General features: G+C 44.8%; 1 protein-coding gene across 3 annotated transcripts; it reads right to left on the bottom strand.

Annotated features, from left to right (window-relative positions):
* Positions 1-740: 740 nt before the first annotated feature.
* Positions 741-14,619, bottom strand: wrap53 (WD repeat containing, antisense to TP53). 3 transcript variants are annotated; one of them, XM_005462486.3, is made up of 11 exons: positions 14,385-14,619; positions 13,505-13,949; positions 13,244-13,400; positions 11,364-11,459; positions 9,425-9,533; positions 8,680-8,768; positions 6,779-7,002; positions 3,942-4,153; positions 2,936-3,039; positions 2,652-2,795; positions 741-1,900 (listed from the first exon to the last, which is right to left on the bottom strand). In XM_005462486.3, the coding sequence occupies exons 2-11, from the start codon at positions 13,770-13,772 to the stop codon at positions 1,675-1,677; spliced, it is 1,629 nt and encodes a 542-aa protein (XP_005462543.1). In that variant the 5' UTR covers positions 13,773-13,949; positions 14,385-14,619; the 3' UTR covers positions 741-1,674. The 3 variants fall into 3 exon arrangements, with proteins under 3 accessions (XP_005462543.1, XP_003457701.1, XP_005462542.1); XM_003457653.5 differs by having other exon boundaries at positions 13,244-13,406; positions 14,385-14,618; XM_005462485.4 differs by lacking the exon at positions 14,385-14,619 and adding an exon at positions 14,137-14,316 and having other exon boundaries at positions 13,244-13,406.
* Between the last annotated feature and the right edge of the window lie 99 nt (positions 14,620-14,718).

Raw genomic sequence — 14,718 nt, 5'->3', positions numbered from 1 at the left:
CATGCTCCCTCCGTGTGTCAGTCATCACCCCACTCACTCTTCACTCTGGTGGGGCTGAGATAAGGACGGGTCCAGAGCAGACAAACAGGCAGCAATCGCTACACCACTTGATTATTTATTACTCTTATTTAAAACCTTTTTTTTTTTTTAATGTGCCCCCAATTTTCCGTCTTGTCGTCTTTCTGCCTACTTTCCTCTCCCAAGGCGGAGACGGTCGCTAAGCAACCCGCACAACACAACACTGCAGCTCTCCAACTTGGCTCAGTGCTCGCCGTGCCCCTGCGGTTTCAGACAATCAAATACACGGGTGCGTGCGAGTGTGTGTGCACGCACTCGCACAGAAAGTGTGTGTGAAAGGTGAAAGCTATGAATAGTTTCCATCTCACAAGCAAAAGCCAACAGTCCCTTTAGCTTTTAAGAGCTGCCTCTTGACTCGAGTGCGGCATCATCTTGCATTCATTGAGGATTTATTACAGGGCATCCAACTCTGAACCGCCTTCCACTGAAAACGCAAAAATGAGTGAGGCTGCGAATCTGTGGAAACGTGCTTTTAATTCATTTGAATAAAACCAGCAGAAAGCTCCCTGTTGTGCACGGAGCCGTCCGTCTCCAGACTCATCTTCAAGGCCAACGCGATTCATAACAGAGTGCAAATCTGTGTAGAAATAATAGCTACAAAATTATAGCTCCCATTGCTTAGCAACATATCTGAATGAATAAATCAATCAACCGACACAGGCTTTAAAAAGTGATCGATTTAATCAGTGTAAAGATCCAAGGCTTTGGTTGGAGCACGCTGAGCTTCTCACCAACCTGCAAAGACACTACAGGAAAACGCACCCCGGTAACAACGCGAGCATTCGACAAACGGCTGCAAGTATTAATGCTATTAATCAAACACAATGTCTTCTGAGCTGCTAGCACCACTCGCACAGGTACAAAAGCACCACAACCAGTAGGAGGAAAACAAAAAGAAAAGCACATTTCAAGCAGCAGCTGCTAATTACAAGACTTTCACAGATTGTTTTTGAAGTTACATTCAAAAAAGGAGAATCGTCATCACGGCTTTACAAAAATATACATTTATGGGCATGCACGGAGCAACGCTACTTGGCGCGTCTGGCACTTTAAAAAAGAAGCTAAAACCAGGAGATCCCCGTCAGTTTACAAAAGCGAAAGCTTGAACAAATGGCACTTACTGTAACTATAGCAGTGAGAGATCTCCGGGGAAGCATCGCAGCTACACGCACACGTAAACAAACACTCCCACTGACACGGCCGAGAGCCGAGGCGCGATCAGCAGACACACACGCACGGACACAGTGAGAGGATTTCACTTCCACCACATGTATTCTTATTCAGGAATTACAGTCTCTACTAAAATGAAATAAAGGTAAATGTTTAAGAAGAGGCTGGTTATATTTGATGGTAATGTCCTAACGTCTCCTTAGAAAACACACCTCTTGTCTCAGCATTAAGGCTTTAAAGAACCTCTTAACGTTTGGCTTTGACATTAACCTTTTTTTTCCAAGTTCTGGTGAAGTTGGCAGTTAAACTACAAACAAACAGCCCGCTGATGGTCTATTTGTACAAACCAAAAGCAGCTTTACGCACAACAAACATCACATGGCATGTGTAATTCGATTTGTATCAGCTGAGTGCAGTGACAGATATTCAGGCCTCTGCTGCTGTAGTGCTCTGGTCTTGGCTCCCCTCAGCGGCGGGGCTAAGCGGTCCCGCCCACCACAGGGTCAGGACGTTGTCCTGCCGAGTATCTTGCTGTGACATCACAGCGCCGCTCCCCTCCGTGTCAGAGGCCGAGTCACCCTCGCTGTCACCGGGCCACGGGAACTGCCGCTGGCCGCTGGATGTTGCCAACAGCGGCATGAAGGGATGGATACTGTAGAAGAAGAAGAAGAAGAGAAGGACGGAGCAGCAGAGGGGGGCAGAGGGAAGATCCAGGAAGGGACACATGAAAATAATGGCGTGATAAGCTGTGCAAAAAACTGTTTCTGCTAGCATGACATGACTGGACTTTCAGCTATTGCACAAGTCTAAACACAACTGAATTACCTCAGGCTTTTCCACATTTTATACATAACTGCTGCACATTTACACCATCTGTGTTTAATTAAAAGTCACCGTTTAATTTTTAGTACGTCATTGGCTTTATTCTCTGCAATCAAGTATTCACAATCAAAGCTGTTTTTTGTGCCAGAGTAACCAGAATTATTGAGAAGCTGTGGTCTGGTTTTCACTCTCTGCTCTCACAAAGCAGTAACATGCTTGACTAAAGCCAAAGCTGCTCTGTCACTGAATGTTTTGGATCATTTGTTTTGCCTCCTATGAGTTTGTGAAAAATGACTGCATGACCCAAACAGCCTGACACAGCAAAACAGCAGCATAACAGAACAACAGCATAACATAAGTGAATTAGAAAAAGCTGAAACTTTGTTAATTGCTTTTATTCAGTTTTGTTTCTACTGAACATCAATGCAGCTGATCGAGATTTGTTGTTGTTTGTAAATTAACACTTTTCCTCTCATGTTAATTATTGAGAATGATCCACCTTCAGTCTAATATTTTAAATGTTTTCATTACTGGAATCTAATCTGTCAGTGAGCTGTATTAGATTGGTTTAGTAATCATACCTGACTCCGTTGGTGCAGTCCCAGTACGCCTGGAACCTAAGCTGAGGCTGCAGTAGTTCTTCATTACCATCAGGAGGCGCTGTGTGGGTGTCCCATACTGACACCACTCCCTCCGTGTCTCCACTCAGCAGGTACCTGCCAGATCTAAACGCACACAAACAGAAACACGAGTGGGAATCAGCTAATACGACGATCCTTGCTGCTATTTTAACACAGAAAAAAGAGATGAAGCACATCACACTCATATACAACACGATTACTGATGCAGTTTCCCTGTTACTTACTGATCGAGGTCAAAGTAGATGCGCTGATTAGTGGCCACGTTCCTTTTAAGAGAAAACACAACTCTTCCCGGCTCTCTTAGGTCCCAGCACAGGATTTCTGGATCCTGCAGACACGCAAAAGAATTTCCATGAAATCCTTCGTCCCCTAGCCCGGACGCTAACTTTATCCATCACAAATAACTGCCACACAACAAAAGGCCGTCAGAATTTATCTTCACAGCCTGCATATAAAATTTGAACATAGCCACACTAAGGTCATTTTGGGGTTTGAAGCTTTAATATTAACATTTTTGCCAGCGTTAATGTTTTAGAGCCAGAAGTCAGCACGAGAGAGACTTCCAAGTTAGCTTACACTAGCTAGCATGGTTAGCTGCATCAATAGATTTTGTGTGTGCTACACGCACAGTCACTGTCATGCATAACTGTAACAAGCTGATAATACTTGATATCACTACTAGAACATGAGCCATAAGCATCTTGAACAGTCTGCACCTCGCGGCGGGACATGCTCCTCAGATAATTTTGGTTAAAAATGTTCCCAAAGGGAACATTTGGAGGACACAGAGTACATTAATTTCCCAGACTTACGATAATCATAGATAAAACAAGTACTATCAGACTTTTGATTGATAGCTATTACTTTCAATTGGAACTCTATTAAATTTAAGACCTACCATTAATCTTCCTTACACTGCCTTGATATCATTTCTTCAGATTAGAGCTAACCTGCAGCTGATTAGCTGGCATACAGGTTGCAGCAGGAGAATGTTAGATGCTAACTTAAATATTTCATTTGAAGTTGGTGACACATACTAAGAGGACTAAAAGGAGAGGACTGAGTATGATGTAAAGCTTTACATCATACTTGTGTATTTATATTCTGCAAAGCAACAGCAGTTACCTGCTTAACACCCAAACCCAACTGATGGTTTATGTGTGTGGCAGCTATTGCTACCTTCGGGTATCTCTCTGCTTGAAGCTGTGTGCGAGTCTGTTCATGCGTTACCTTGCGGCCGCCGGTGTACAGGTAGTTGCCGTCGGGGGAGAAGAGCAGATGGGTGAGACCTCCGTGGTGACGGGTCGGCAGCAGAGCCAGCAGGGTGCCGTCTTGGCAGGAGTAGAGGCCAGCGCAGCGGGAGTAAGAGCCACAGGCGTAAACAGACTGGCAAGGGCTGAAGCCAAAGCAGGAGATGATGCCACTCTGGCCTTGCTTTTTCACTGCGGTGAGGACAAGAGAGAGCATTTGGCAGCGCTTTCAGCACTTTATAGTTCACAGGACACAATTTGCAGTCTCGTCGACTCAAAGTTGACTTTTTGGCAGTTCAGACATTCCTGAGTCTGTCCATAAAAGCAACAGTTTTCGCAGTGATTACACCAGTGAAATCACAGAAAAGGATCTTATTTTGAGGTCGACAAGGGTAGAGCCAACGGATTACAATCTCAGGGTGATGATGGTGTTGTTAGTTAAAGCCTTTGCTGGATCTGCCTCTGCCAATTTAGAAAAAGTCCTTCTAAGTACATTAAAAAAAGCTTCCAGTGAAATGATGCCATATGAATGTGAGACGGAGGAAAGAAATTCATCACAGTAAACATTGTGTTCTCCTTAGTTTTTGTCAGAAGTACATAATAAAAACGCTCCTTGACAGTTTGTTCAAGGAGGCTTCAGCCTGTGAGATGTGACAGCCAGCTGTCAAACAGCAACTCACTGAAAACAAGAAACAACCGACTTCACATTATCCTCCCTTTCACGTCTGTTTACTGTCTAAGGGTTTCAATTTCTCACAGTATTTCTTGTGAATCCCAAAAAGTTGATTCTGTTCATCTGGACGAAGCGTTTGGTCACTCATCCAAGTGGCTTCTTAAGTCTCAGCTGACTGCACGTTTCCCCAACCTTATAAACGACCAAGTGTGTGAACTGTGTCGTAAATCCACATATTTCACATACAAGGGTCAGTACTACAGGCAGAAACATGGGTTCCCCAGTTTCACCCATCGTGGCCAACTTGTACATGGAAGAAGTGGAAAAGAGGGTTTTGTTATTCTACCCTGGAACACCACCAAGTCATTGGTTCAGGTATGTGGATGATACCTGGGGGAAAATCAAACCTCAAGACGTACCACAATTCATGGATCACATTAACTCGGTGGACCAACACATCAAATTCACCAGCAAGGATATGAAAAATGACAGATTAGCCTTCTTAGACTGTGAGATTTCCATCAGTAATGGGGGACATCTAAAAGCTGACGTGTACCGTAAATCTACGCATACCGTAAATCTACGCATATGGATCAGTATCTAAGGTTTGACTCTCATCATCCACTGGAGCACAAACTGGGTGAAATCAGGACGCTACAACACAGAGCGAACACCATCCCCACTGACACAGGGGCCAGGGAGGCAGAAGACCAGCACATCTGGAAGGCCCTGAGTGAATGTGGTTATCTCAGCTGGACATTTGTCAAAGCTGGGAAGGCGCCAAAAGAAAGCTCCAGCCGATCCAGGAGAGAAGGACAACTGCTGACTAAGCGAAAACCTGCAGTGATCCCATATGTGTCAGGAGTATCGGAGCAGTTGAGACACTGTGTCTCTGTGGCTTTCAAACCCCAAAACACGGTGCGCCAAAAATTAGTCCACCCCAAGGATCGGGTCCCCCGACACAAACAGAGTAATGTAGTGTACGCTGTTAAGTGCCAGGAGGATTTCTACAACTGGGAAACCAAACAACCCTGGGCTAAGTAGTTAGGTCTTCTGTGCTGTCCAAACTCGTCAGGCCGGGACTCTGCAGTCTATTTACACCTACAGGCCAGTGGACACTCTTTCAATGATGAGGATGTACACATCCTGGACAGGGAGGAACGCCGGTTTGAGCGCGGAGTCAAGGAGGCCATTTACGTGAAAAGGGAAAGACCATCTCTGAATCGAGGAGGGGGCCTAAGGGTACATCTGTCGCCATCTTACAATGCTGTGATTGCAGCCATTGCATCAATGACCAATGGTCATGGATCATTGCTGATGACAATAAGGAAAATAATGATTTAGGAACTGACTGTCCATTGTTTGCCACTGGTGTTAGTTTCAGTTATTATGCAAATGAAGTTTATAAGGTTGGGGAAACCTGCAGTCAGCTGAGACTGAAGCAGCCACTTGGATGAGTGACCAAACCTCTCCCACTGAAAACGCTTCATCCAGATGAACAGAATCAACCTTTTAGGATTTACTTGCCTGGATGATCGAGCATGCATCAAGACATTTCTTGTGAACACTTTTTTTTTTTTATAGCTACATTTAAGTTTTTGCTCACAATCAGCAAAACATCCAACACAGAATGCGTTAAAAATGACGCTGCTGTTAACAGTATTATCAGAAAGTCAGTATCTCACTGCAAACTGACACTTCTTCAGTCACTCTGACAGCAGGACTTCACTGCTGTAAAGGAACAATGTGTTTACAGCACAAGGGTGTAACCTTAAAGCAGTGTTTCTCAAATGTGGTACCAGTATCCCTGAGGGTACTTCAATTTAATATCCTTGTTTTCAGTACAGTCGTTAACTGCTGTAAAACCTCACACAAGAAGAAAGCAATAAACACAATCACACCAACTGTGAGCAGGAGGCCAGCTTCTAATATTTTAATGAAAAAAAGAAACTCAATTTGTGGTTGAAATGTAGCAGCCGAAAACGCGTAGAAAGAAGTGATACACATATTTGTGTTTGGCCTCATTTTCTGTAACGACTGATGAAGTGAAACGAAAAGATGTTAAATGGGTTTTACGTCACCCGATTGAGGAAAGCTCATCGACAAGCTTCAAGGTGAAAGTTGATGAGACGTTGATGACTGACCTATTGTGGGTCGCTCCTCACAGTCTCTGCCCGGGCGCTCGGTGTGGAAGACCCTGACCATTTTGTCAAACCCGCAGTAGAGCTGCGCGCCATCTGGAGAGAAGCACAGCGAGTGAGCTGCCGTCAGCTCGTCCAGGTGATTGTAGGGTCGGAAGCTGGCTCGCACCTCTCCGTAAAATGCATCCCACACATGGACGGGGTTGTCACGGCTACTGCTGGCTAGACTGAAGAAGAGGAGGTCAAAATAAATAAATATGAATGAATGATTTAGAAATGAATGAGATGAACTGAGCTAACGGAGGGAACGGTTTATGAAAAACCGTCATCTACTTCTGCTTTTCTTACTAACATGTACTGCAAAACAAACATACAGCTCCATGCTTCGCCTCATTATGAAGACAAGACCGCAGCACATTCTTATTGATCCGAATCAGGGCCAAAGACTGAGCCATGCCTTTTTAACTCTAATTATTGAGCGCTGAACAAATGCTGAAACATCACTGCCGCTCAATTAGACAAAGGAAATTAGCCCCCGCCGCTGCTGCCGTGTTCTGTTATGGCCCCTGTGAGCCGCGGCTTTATTCCAGAGCAGGGAAATGCCCAATTATAATGCTAGACTGCTGCTAGCTTGGAGCCATGCCTAGAACTCAGCGCAACTTAACCGAGCCATAACAGGGGCCCTTATTCCCTCTCTACAGGAGGGGCATCAACAACACACGGCTTTTGGCAGGCAGATAGTTCAAGGAGCGCAGAGGGAGCACTGAGAAACAAAACAGCGATGTGAAAAGAGGGAGAGAAAGGGTAAGCAGGAGACATGGCTCTCCTGCTTTGCTAGATGTTTTCTTTTAATCGTCACAACCGCAATCTTTTATCTGACTGCTACAGTCAGTCGGCATACTCTGTCCGACCACCTGACTGCGCCCTGCAGGAGCTCCTGTTTGATAGATGCCAACGATCTAAAGACAATCACGAGTGTTTGCTGTCAGCTCTCATCAGCATTTGGAATATAGACACGACTCGAGCGCTTCAGTGCCCGCGAGACTTTTGTTGATGATTTTGGTTTGTCCAGCTCCAGACCCTCACCCTCCTCCACTTACATGGTGAAAGCTGTACGATGTGAGGATGTCGGTGCCAGTTCTGGGCCTTGATCCGCTCAACTGCTCGAGGGTCTGACTGAAGGATGATGGGAGTTGGGGGAGTTGGGGCTGAAGGGTTACACACTACGAAAACTGCTGGCAACCTGACCTCGGCTCATTAGCACAGCCTTACTTCTCTCACCGCAGACGATAAGCAGCCTTCACAGCGACGGCTGGATGCTGCTGATGCTAACTTTCCTTCACAGCACACACACCAACACTCAGTGATGTCATAATTACCACATACTTGCTAGAGCGCACGCTTCTACACACACAAAAGAGGAGAACGAGATGAAAAGCAAAGCCTCGAGTCAGGAATTCAGCCCTTCAGGTGTTGTCTGGACTCAGGAGTGCTGTTAGCGGGCCGAATCGCACTGTGGGCCTCAAACAGGCGAGCGGATTGCGACGAGGCGGACGAGACGCAGGCCAACTCTTCACTCGTAATGAGAGACATCAGAAAGCTTTTACAGCTTCCCTCCTTGCAGGCAGCCAGCTTCCACAACCGCTGCACATACCTCTGGGATCAAAGAATGAGACACAAGACTACAACAAAATCTTCTGTATTCAGACAGTCTATTAGACACACCACAGCACAAAGAAAAGCCGACAAATTCACCAGGAACCCGATCCAACCACCCGAGATTAGAAACTGACACAAAACACAACCCGGTGCTTTTTTCAGTGTATACACATTTCACCGTCTCCAAGGTGGACTTGAAACGAGAGGCTTAGGGAACGGTTTGAAAAAGACCAGGTTCAGCTCACAAGCACGTGTCCGGCTCCAAAGAGTTCATCTTGGGGTACCAGCAGTAGTCGTAGATGGTGTCTCCTTCTGCCATCCGCAGCACTGGACTCTAGCAGAGAATAAAAGACAGACGGTCAGTAACACAGGGACTGAGACCTCCTGCATTAAGAAATGTAGGCCAAAGGCACTGGCTGGATCCATCAGCTCTGAGGCTGACACTAAATAGGAGGCTACCCAGAGAAATTCAATTTCAAAAGCCAGTGGAAGCATGCGAGAAACAGAGCAATCACCAGTCAATCTTCTCCTCTCATTACAAAGGCTGCGAGATTTCAACTAGAGAAAATGGATTATATTTCAATTATTTTTGTTCAGTGATCCCAATCAAACCAGCTTGTAATACAATTAAAAGATTGGCTCACTACTTGACATTTCGCCCCGACCAAAACACAAAGTCCATTTTATTCCCACAGATTAATCTTCACTAACGCGTTTCTCAGGCAGACGGTCTTAAAGGATTTTTGTTTACTGTAACAAAAAGCAAAACTGACGTTTAGTAATAACCTTCACAAACATCGTAAACAGGGAAGCTCCAGATTTGACTGAGACTGCTGACCTTTACAAATAAAGGTGTCTTTACAGCTGCGTTCATCTTTTAACTGAATTTAAATCCATAAAATAATGAATATTCGCTCTAACATTTGTTTGTTGTTTTCTCATTTCCCGTCGTCTGTCCGGCCCCCGATGGCAAGCTATTTGTGTACTCACCATTTCAGGAAGCAAGTCCCAGTTGTAGCTGTAAATCTCTGGAGGGATGTTGTAAACTCGGAGGACATTGTCTGCACTGTTTGTCAGGATACAAGAACCATCAGGAGCCCTAGGTAAGAGGAAGAGAAGGGATGACAGTTCATTAAAGACTAGAACAACAAGTACTCGGGCTGGGTTTGTGTGCATGTTAAAGTAACAAAACACAAAACACACATATAATACTAAAATATATGCAGCTGCACTCCAGCATGTAAACAGCTCATACACAGAAAACTGTATTTATAGCATTAATTAAAGAAAACTGACCTTTTCTGGGTCAGAAAGGTAAAGCAGATGTGGAAGTTCATTAACTCTTTCCCCCATAAACATGTGACCTCCCCGTACCCACAATGACGTGTTTTGACCCCTCAGTATATCACAATAAAGATGTGCTTTGACAACTGTATAGGCAGACACCACCCTCACTAACTTCCCAGTCCTTGTGTTCGATAAGCAGACCTGAAATCTGACAAAATCGGCTCATTTCTGAAAAGAGTTAAAAAAACAAAAAAAACCAACCCAAAACAAAGCTTCACTGGACCGCTGTAGAGCCTCTTTACCCCTGAAGGCTCTACAGGGGTAAAAGGTTAAACCTGTATACTTCTGAGTGGGCCAGCAGCCCCCCTCTCATTGCAAAAACAAGTCAAAATGTTGACAACGCTATGACAAAATGATGCATCAACTCCACTGACCTGGAAACTTAGTAAACACTTTTGCTATGATTTTAGAGGCTCCATCTCTGGTTTATCGTTCATGTGTGTTAATCTTAACACCACAGAGTTGATTCAAAACGGGCTGGAAAAAACAAAACAAAAAAACAACATTTGCTTTGTAAATTATAGTCCTCGTTAGTGTCAGAAACGGAGGATGAGTATTGTTTGCTACCTTGTGATTCGCAAATTGCTACTAACTGCGTGTACACTGCAACTGTCTGCATCACTGGCTCCTCACTACCCAAAAGCAGACGTCATGGTGACCATGGACATCTGTGATATGATTTGAAGCATGTGTCCTCTGTTATTGAATCTTGTTTTTATCAACTTCGTTTAATCTCTAAAGCCAAGCCATACTTACCACGTGAGGATCTAGAAAAGCTTATCCATGCCTTAGTCACATCCAGGTTAGACTATTGCAACTCCCCATACACTGGGCTTCATTCTGCCCTTCTTCATAGATTGCAATTCACTCAAAACGCTGCGGCTAACCTTCTAACTGGTACTGGTAGGTTTGAGTCTATTAACCCAATCCTCTCTGGCCTCCACTGACTTCCAATTAAATATCAGCAAAAATTTCTGCCACAACCTCACCTACTTCCAAGGTGCATGGACAGGATGATAGAATTCACAATGCAGGAACTCCAGCAACACTTAAGGGAAGATGAACAACTTTAATAACTGACCAACGCATTTCGGTTTGTGGCCTTGATCAGGGTCATCAAATTCCAATTAAATATCACATTGATTTCAAAATCCTACTGCTTACCTATAAAATCATAAATAATATTGCACCTAGCTGTCTTATTTGGTCAAAGCTCAGGCTCACAGTGTCAGCCTGCATACTGTTCTGCCCAGACTACATACCAGTACTCTGCCCATTGGAAACAACCAGTGATTTCAGGCGTGACATTACTGGGCAGTGTGGTTGTAGCAGCAGCTATTGTGCTCATGCAAACAATGATGGAACCTCACGTTGATCTGATGCCTTTCTGAGAACTCGAAGTCCATCGGCAAAACTCAAATATAGTGGCACCCCAGTGCTACCTACCTCTCAGCCTCCCTGCAGATGCACACAGTATCCATTTCAAACCCTTAGTCGCCTTGTTTTTGTGTCTAAGCCCAATATGTAATAACCATGAATATGCCCCTCGCAATGTTTTCTTAATATATAAAAAAGAATTTACCATTTGCAGCCTTTCAGGTAGTTCTCCGGCAGGTTGGAGTACTCGGTCCAGGAACCAGTCAGCATTTGAGGGTTCTGGGTAAAATCTAAGCTGAGCCTGGAGACAGAGAGACAAGGACGTCCTTGGTCAAAGAGGGGCTCCCAACAAGCTCACTAAAAGCTATATCTCACATTTATTAACAGATGAGCACTTAAAGGTTTATAATTGAAGACCATTTAAAAGCTCATTGCTATTTTAGGCACACATCATCCAATGAAGTCCCCAGCCTCAGACAAACATGCTCTGTATATAAAACACAGTGGAAACTTCCAAGTAATAAGCTGCTTCATTTACACACAGTGCCACTACAGCTGATTGTTAATTAGATTCCTATTAGTTGACTACATTATTTTTCATCCTGGGTCATTTTCTCCAAATTTTAGCATAATGATGACTGACAGTCTCAAAATGATGAATCAGTTAATGCTCTGGTGCTTTTAGCTGCCCCACTTAAACATGAGTGTCAATTAAAAAAAGCACTTATCAACATCTAACAACACATCATTACACACGACACTCTCACTGTCACTGATAAACTTAAAGCTTCAAACACATGTTGACTGCATTGATTAGACTGTTAATCGTTTTAGAACTTCCCATCGGTACATGGCGTCTATCCACTCAACCAAGTTCTGCACTGCTTATATAGTTGAGGGCTGGAGCCTATCATGGCTCACATAGGACTAGAGGTTACAACCAAGACAGGTTGTGCTTCCACCACAGAGAGACTGAAACTCGTTCATGCACAGAGTCTCACCTTATTTAGAATGACCGATTAACCCCACATGCATGCCTCTGGAGTATGGGAGGACCATACCTGACACATGCAATACATCCTGTCACCTTAAATTCTTGTTTGATGTTTTATGCAAAGGATTTTGGTGACTAGGCAGATAATTTTAATGTAGTTACTAGGCAACATGATGTTGTTATAATGTCCAATACAGATAAGAACCTTCAGAGGCCCAAGATATAAGTTTGGTTACTCAGCTCCGGGTCACCTAGAAGGAGTTGGGGGACAAACAAACACCTAGTCGGAGATTTCATGTATCACAGTATGACCCTATGTTTTTCATAGCATGAAGAAAAAACAGTGTTAAACAAACACTGTTCTAAATGCTCCGTTTCAGAGAGGTTCTTCTACTCTTGCGACTTGTATGACAGGGAATACCACTGTTGTGGTCATTTCAGGGACGCAGCTCTGGCTGTGAGTACAGAAGCCCCGCCCACCTGTTGTTCACAAAGACAGCTATTGTGAAGCTACCTGCTGGTTTTTGAAGTCCTGCACTGAAGCCACAAGATGAGCGTTTCCACTGTCGCCATCTTGGGTGCAAAAGGCCAGATGAGATTGTGTCTAGACCGTGAAACTGCACACTCACTGGTTGATTCTTTTGATTGAAAAGTCATTAGCCAATGGTCTAAAGAGCTTAGAAAGAAAAGCGTCTGGACTTCTTTAAGTTGCTTGAAGACTTTTCACCTCTCATCCGAGAAGCTTCTTCAGTTCTAGGGTCAAATGGTGGAGAGTCCCAGATTTAAGCCCTGTGGGAGTATCCCCCCGAGAGGGACAAAAGGACCCCCTGTTGATCCTCTACCTAATGGCATGAGCCAAGGTGTGAAAATGATTAGGTAGAGGATCAACAGGGGGTCCTTTTGTCCCTCTCGGGGGACACTCCCACAGGGCTTAAATCTGGGACTCGCCACCATTTGACCCTAGAACTGAAGAAGCTTCTCGGATCTCTTCTAGCAGTTTCTGCAATTTTATGAATGCACATCTTGTATGTCAACTCTGCCTAAATATCGCAAACTTGCTCTACATTTAAACCTTTTTTTCTTCCACGTACTGTTGTCCGTCACCGGGGCTTTCTGCAGATCCATCATCGTTGTGTTCCTCCTCTGGTTTTGGCCCTTCTTCTCCATTTTGATGGTATTCTCCTTCTTCCCCGACGACTACTACCCCTTTCCCACTGTGACCTCCCTCCTCACACTGCAGCAGGTCTCCTGCTCCTGGCAACAGAAGCCAGATTAAACACAGGTCAACTGTAATCTTAATCTATATTAATATATGCATATTAGCTTGAATTAAAACAGAAACAATCCTGTACCTTCTGCTCTTTGGGCTGGCCTTCCCTGCAACGAGCTAGGCTGTGTTGGTGTTTCTTCATGCCTCTGAACAGGCTCCACAACCTGATCCTGCCCCACATCCTCCTCAATCATCCTCAGCCTCTTGGCAGATGGCGAAGCCCCTTCCTTTGAGATCTCCCCTGCACCTCCAGGCAGTAAAGGTGGAGGCTGTTGAGGGGGTTCATTATCTGCTTCGGAGTCCTGCCCTGCACCACCTCCACTTTCACCACCTCCCGCAGAGTCTGACATCTTTGTTTACCTCCCCCTCTCTCTCCCGTGAAGCCCTCCACCCAGCTTTCAAGCGCCCGGTGTCCAGCGGTCGGCTGTCAGACGTGGGTGAGGTAGGTGCTACTGGGGTAGTGCTTCCTCCTGCAGTGTGGATGTTTGAGTCTGTTGGGGTACGAGGACATCACAGCACCCACCAGCCTAGGAAACAGTGAGTAGAGAAAACATGAAGACGAGAAAAGCGAGACCAACAATGAGCCCGTCAAAACAACGGAAGAGCATGAGAGCACGTTCACGAAAACCAGGAAAAAACCGTTAAGTCAGACTGACGATAAAGTGAACGTGCAGCTGCTGTGAGAGGAGCACGTCACTGCCTCACAGCACACACCTGTGGCTAGTCGTGACTGCCAGCTGCCTCACCAAACTAGCATTCACGTCTATTTGGTCAAGTTAAAGCTTGAGTGGTACATATTACTTCCTACACGCCCGGTTGCTATTATGCATAGTGAATGATTCTGGCAAATAAATCAATTAGCGAAATTTGCTTTAGCTTCTTATTGAGCGTCCCTTCACATCGGAGCGCACACTTTAGCCCAAGTTAGCATTAGCCTACGTTAGCAATCTGATGCTATATACCTGTGTTGTGGCTTGCCTGGCCTTTAGTTGTGTTCGCGGTTTGGCCGAAAAGCAAAAACCGCGGAATCAGAGTTTCACCAAAAGCCGGAGAAAAGGACCGAACACACAAAACTAATCGACGTCTTTCTGCTTCGGGACTTTGTTTCCCTTCACCATCTCATTACGAGTTGTAAACACTGCGGGCGGCCATGTGCTTCAAACTATCGCGAGAGTTCATTGGACGAGACGCGCTCAGTGAGTGGTGAATCTCTTATGTGCGGATAGGCGTGATTCATAACAAGATGTCTTCTCGGCTTTTTACTCAAACTTCATAGATAACTAAAGAACACACACA

This window comes from Oreochromis niloticus, linkage group LG3 (assembly GCF_001858045.2).
Source record: "Oreochromis niloticus isolate F11D_XX linkage group LG3, O_niloticus_UMD_NMBU, whole genome shotgun sequence".
Classification (NCBI taxonomy): domain Eukaryota; kingdom Metazoa; phylum Chordata; class Actinopteri; order Cichliformes; family Cichlidae; genus Oreochromis; species Oreochromis niloticus.
Note: the sequence above shows the minus strand (reverse complement) of the source record. Positions and strands in the feature narration are given on the sequence as shown.

Bases quoted from the DNA above. Each gene is read 5' to 3' on its own strand.
- wrap53 (XM_003457653.5), bottom strand. From the start codon at position 13,772: ATGTCAGACTCTGCGGGAGGTGGTGAAAGTGGAGGTGGTGCAGGGCAG. The intron at 2,796-2,935 runs GTAAGTAACAGG...GTGTGCGTTTAG, and splicing joins ATCTACTTTGACCTCGATCA to ATCTGGCAGGTACCTGCTGA. The intron at 1,901-2,651 runs GTATGATTACTA...CTTCTTCTACAG, and splicing joins GACTGCACCAACGGAGTCAG to TATCCATCCCTTCATGCCGC.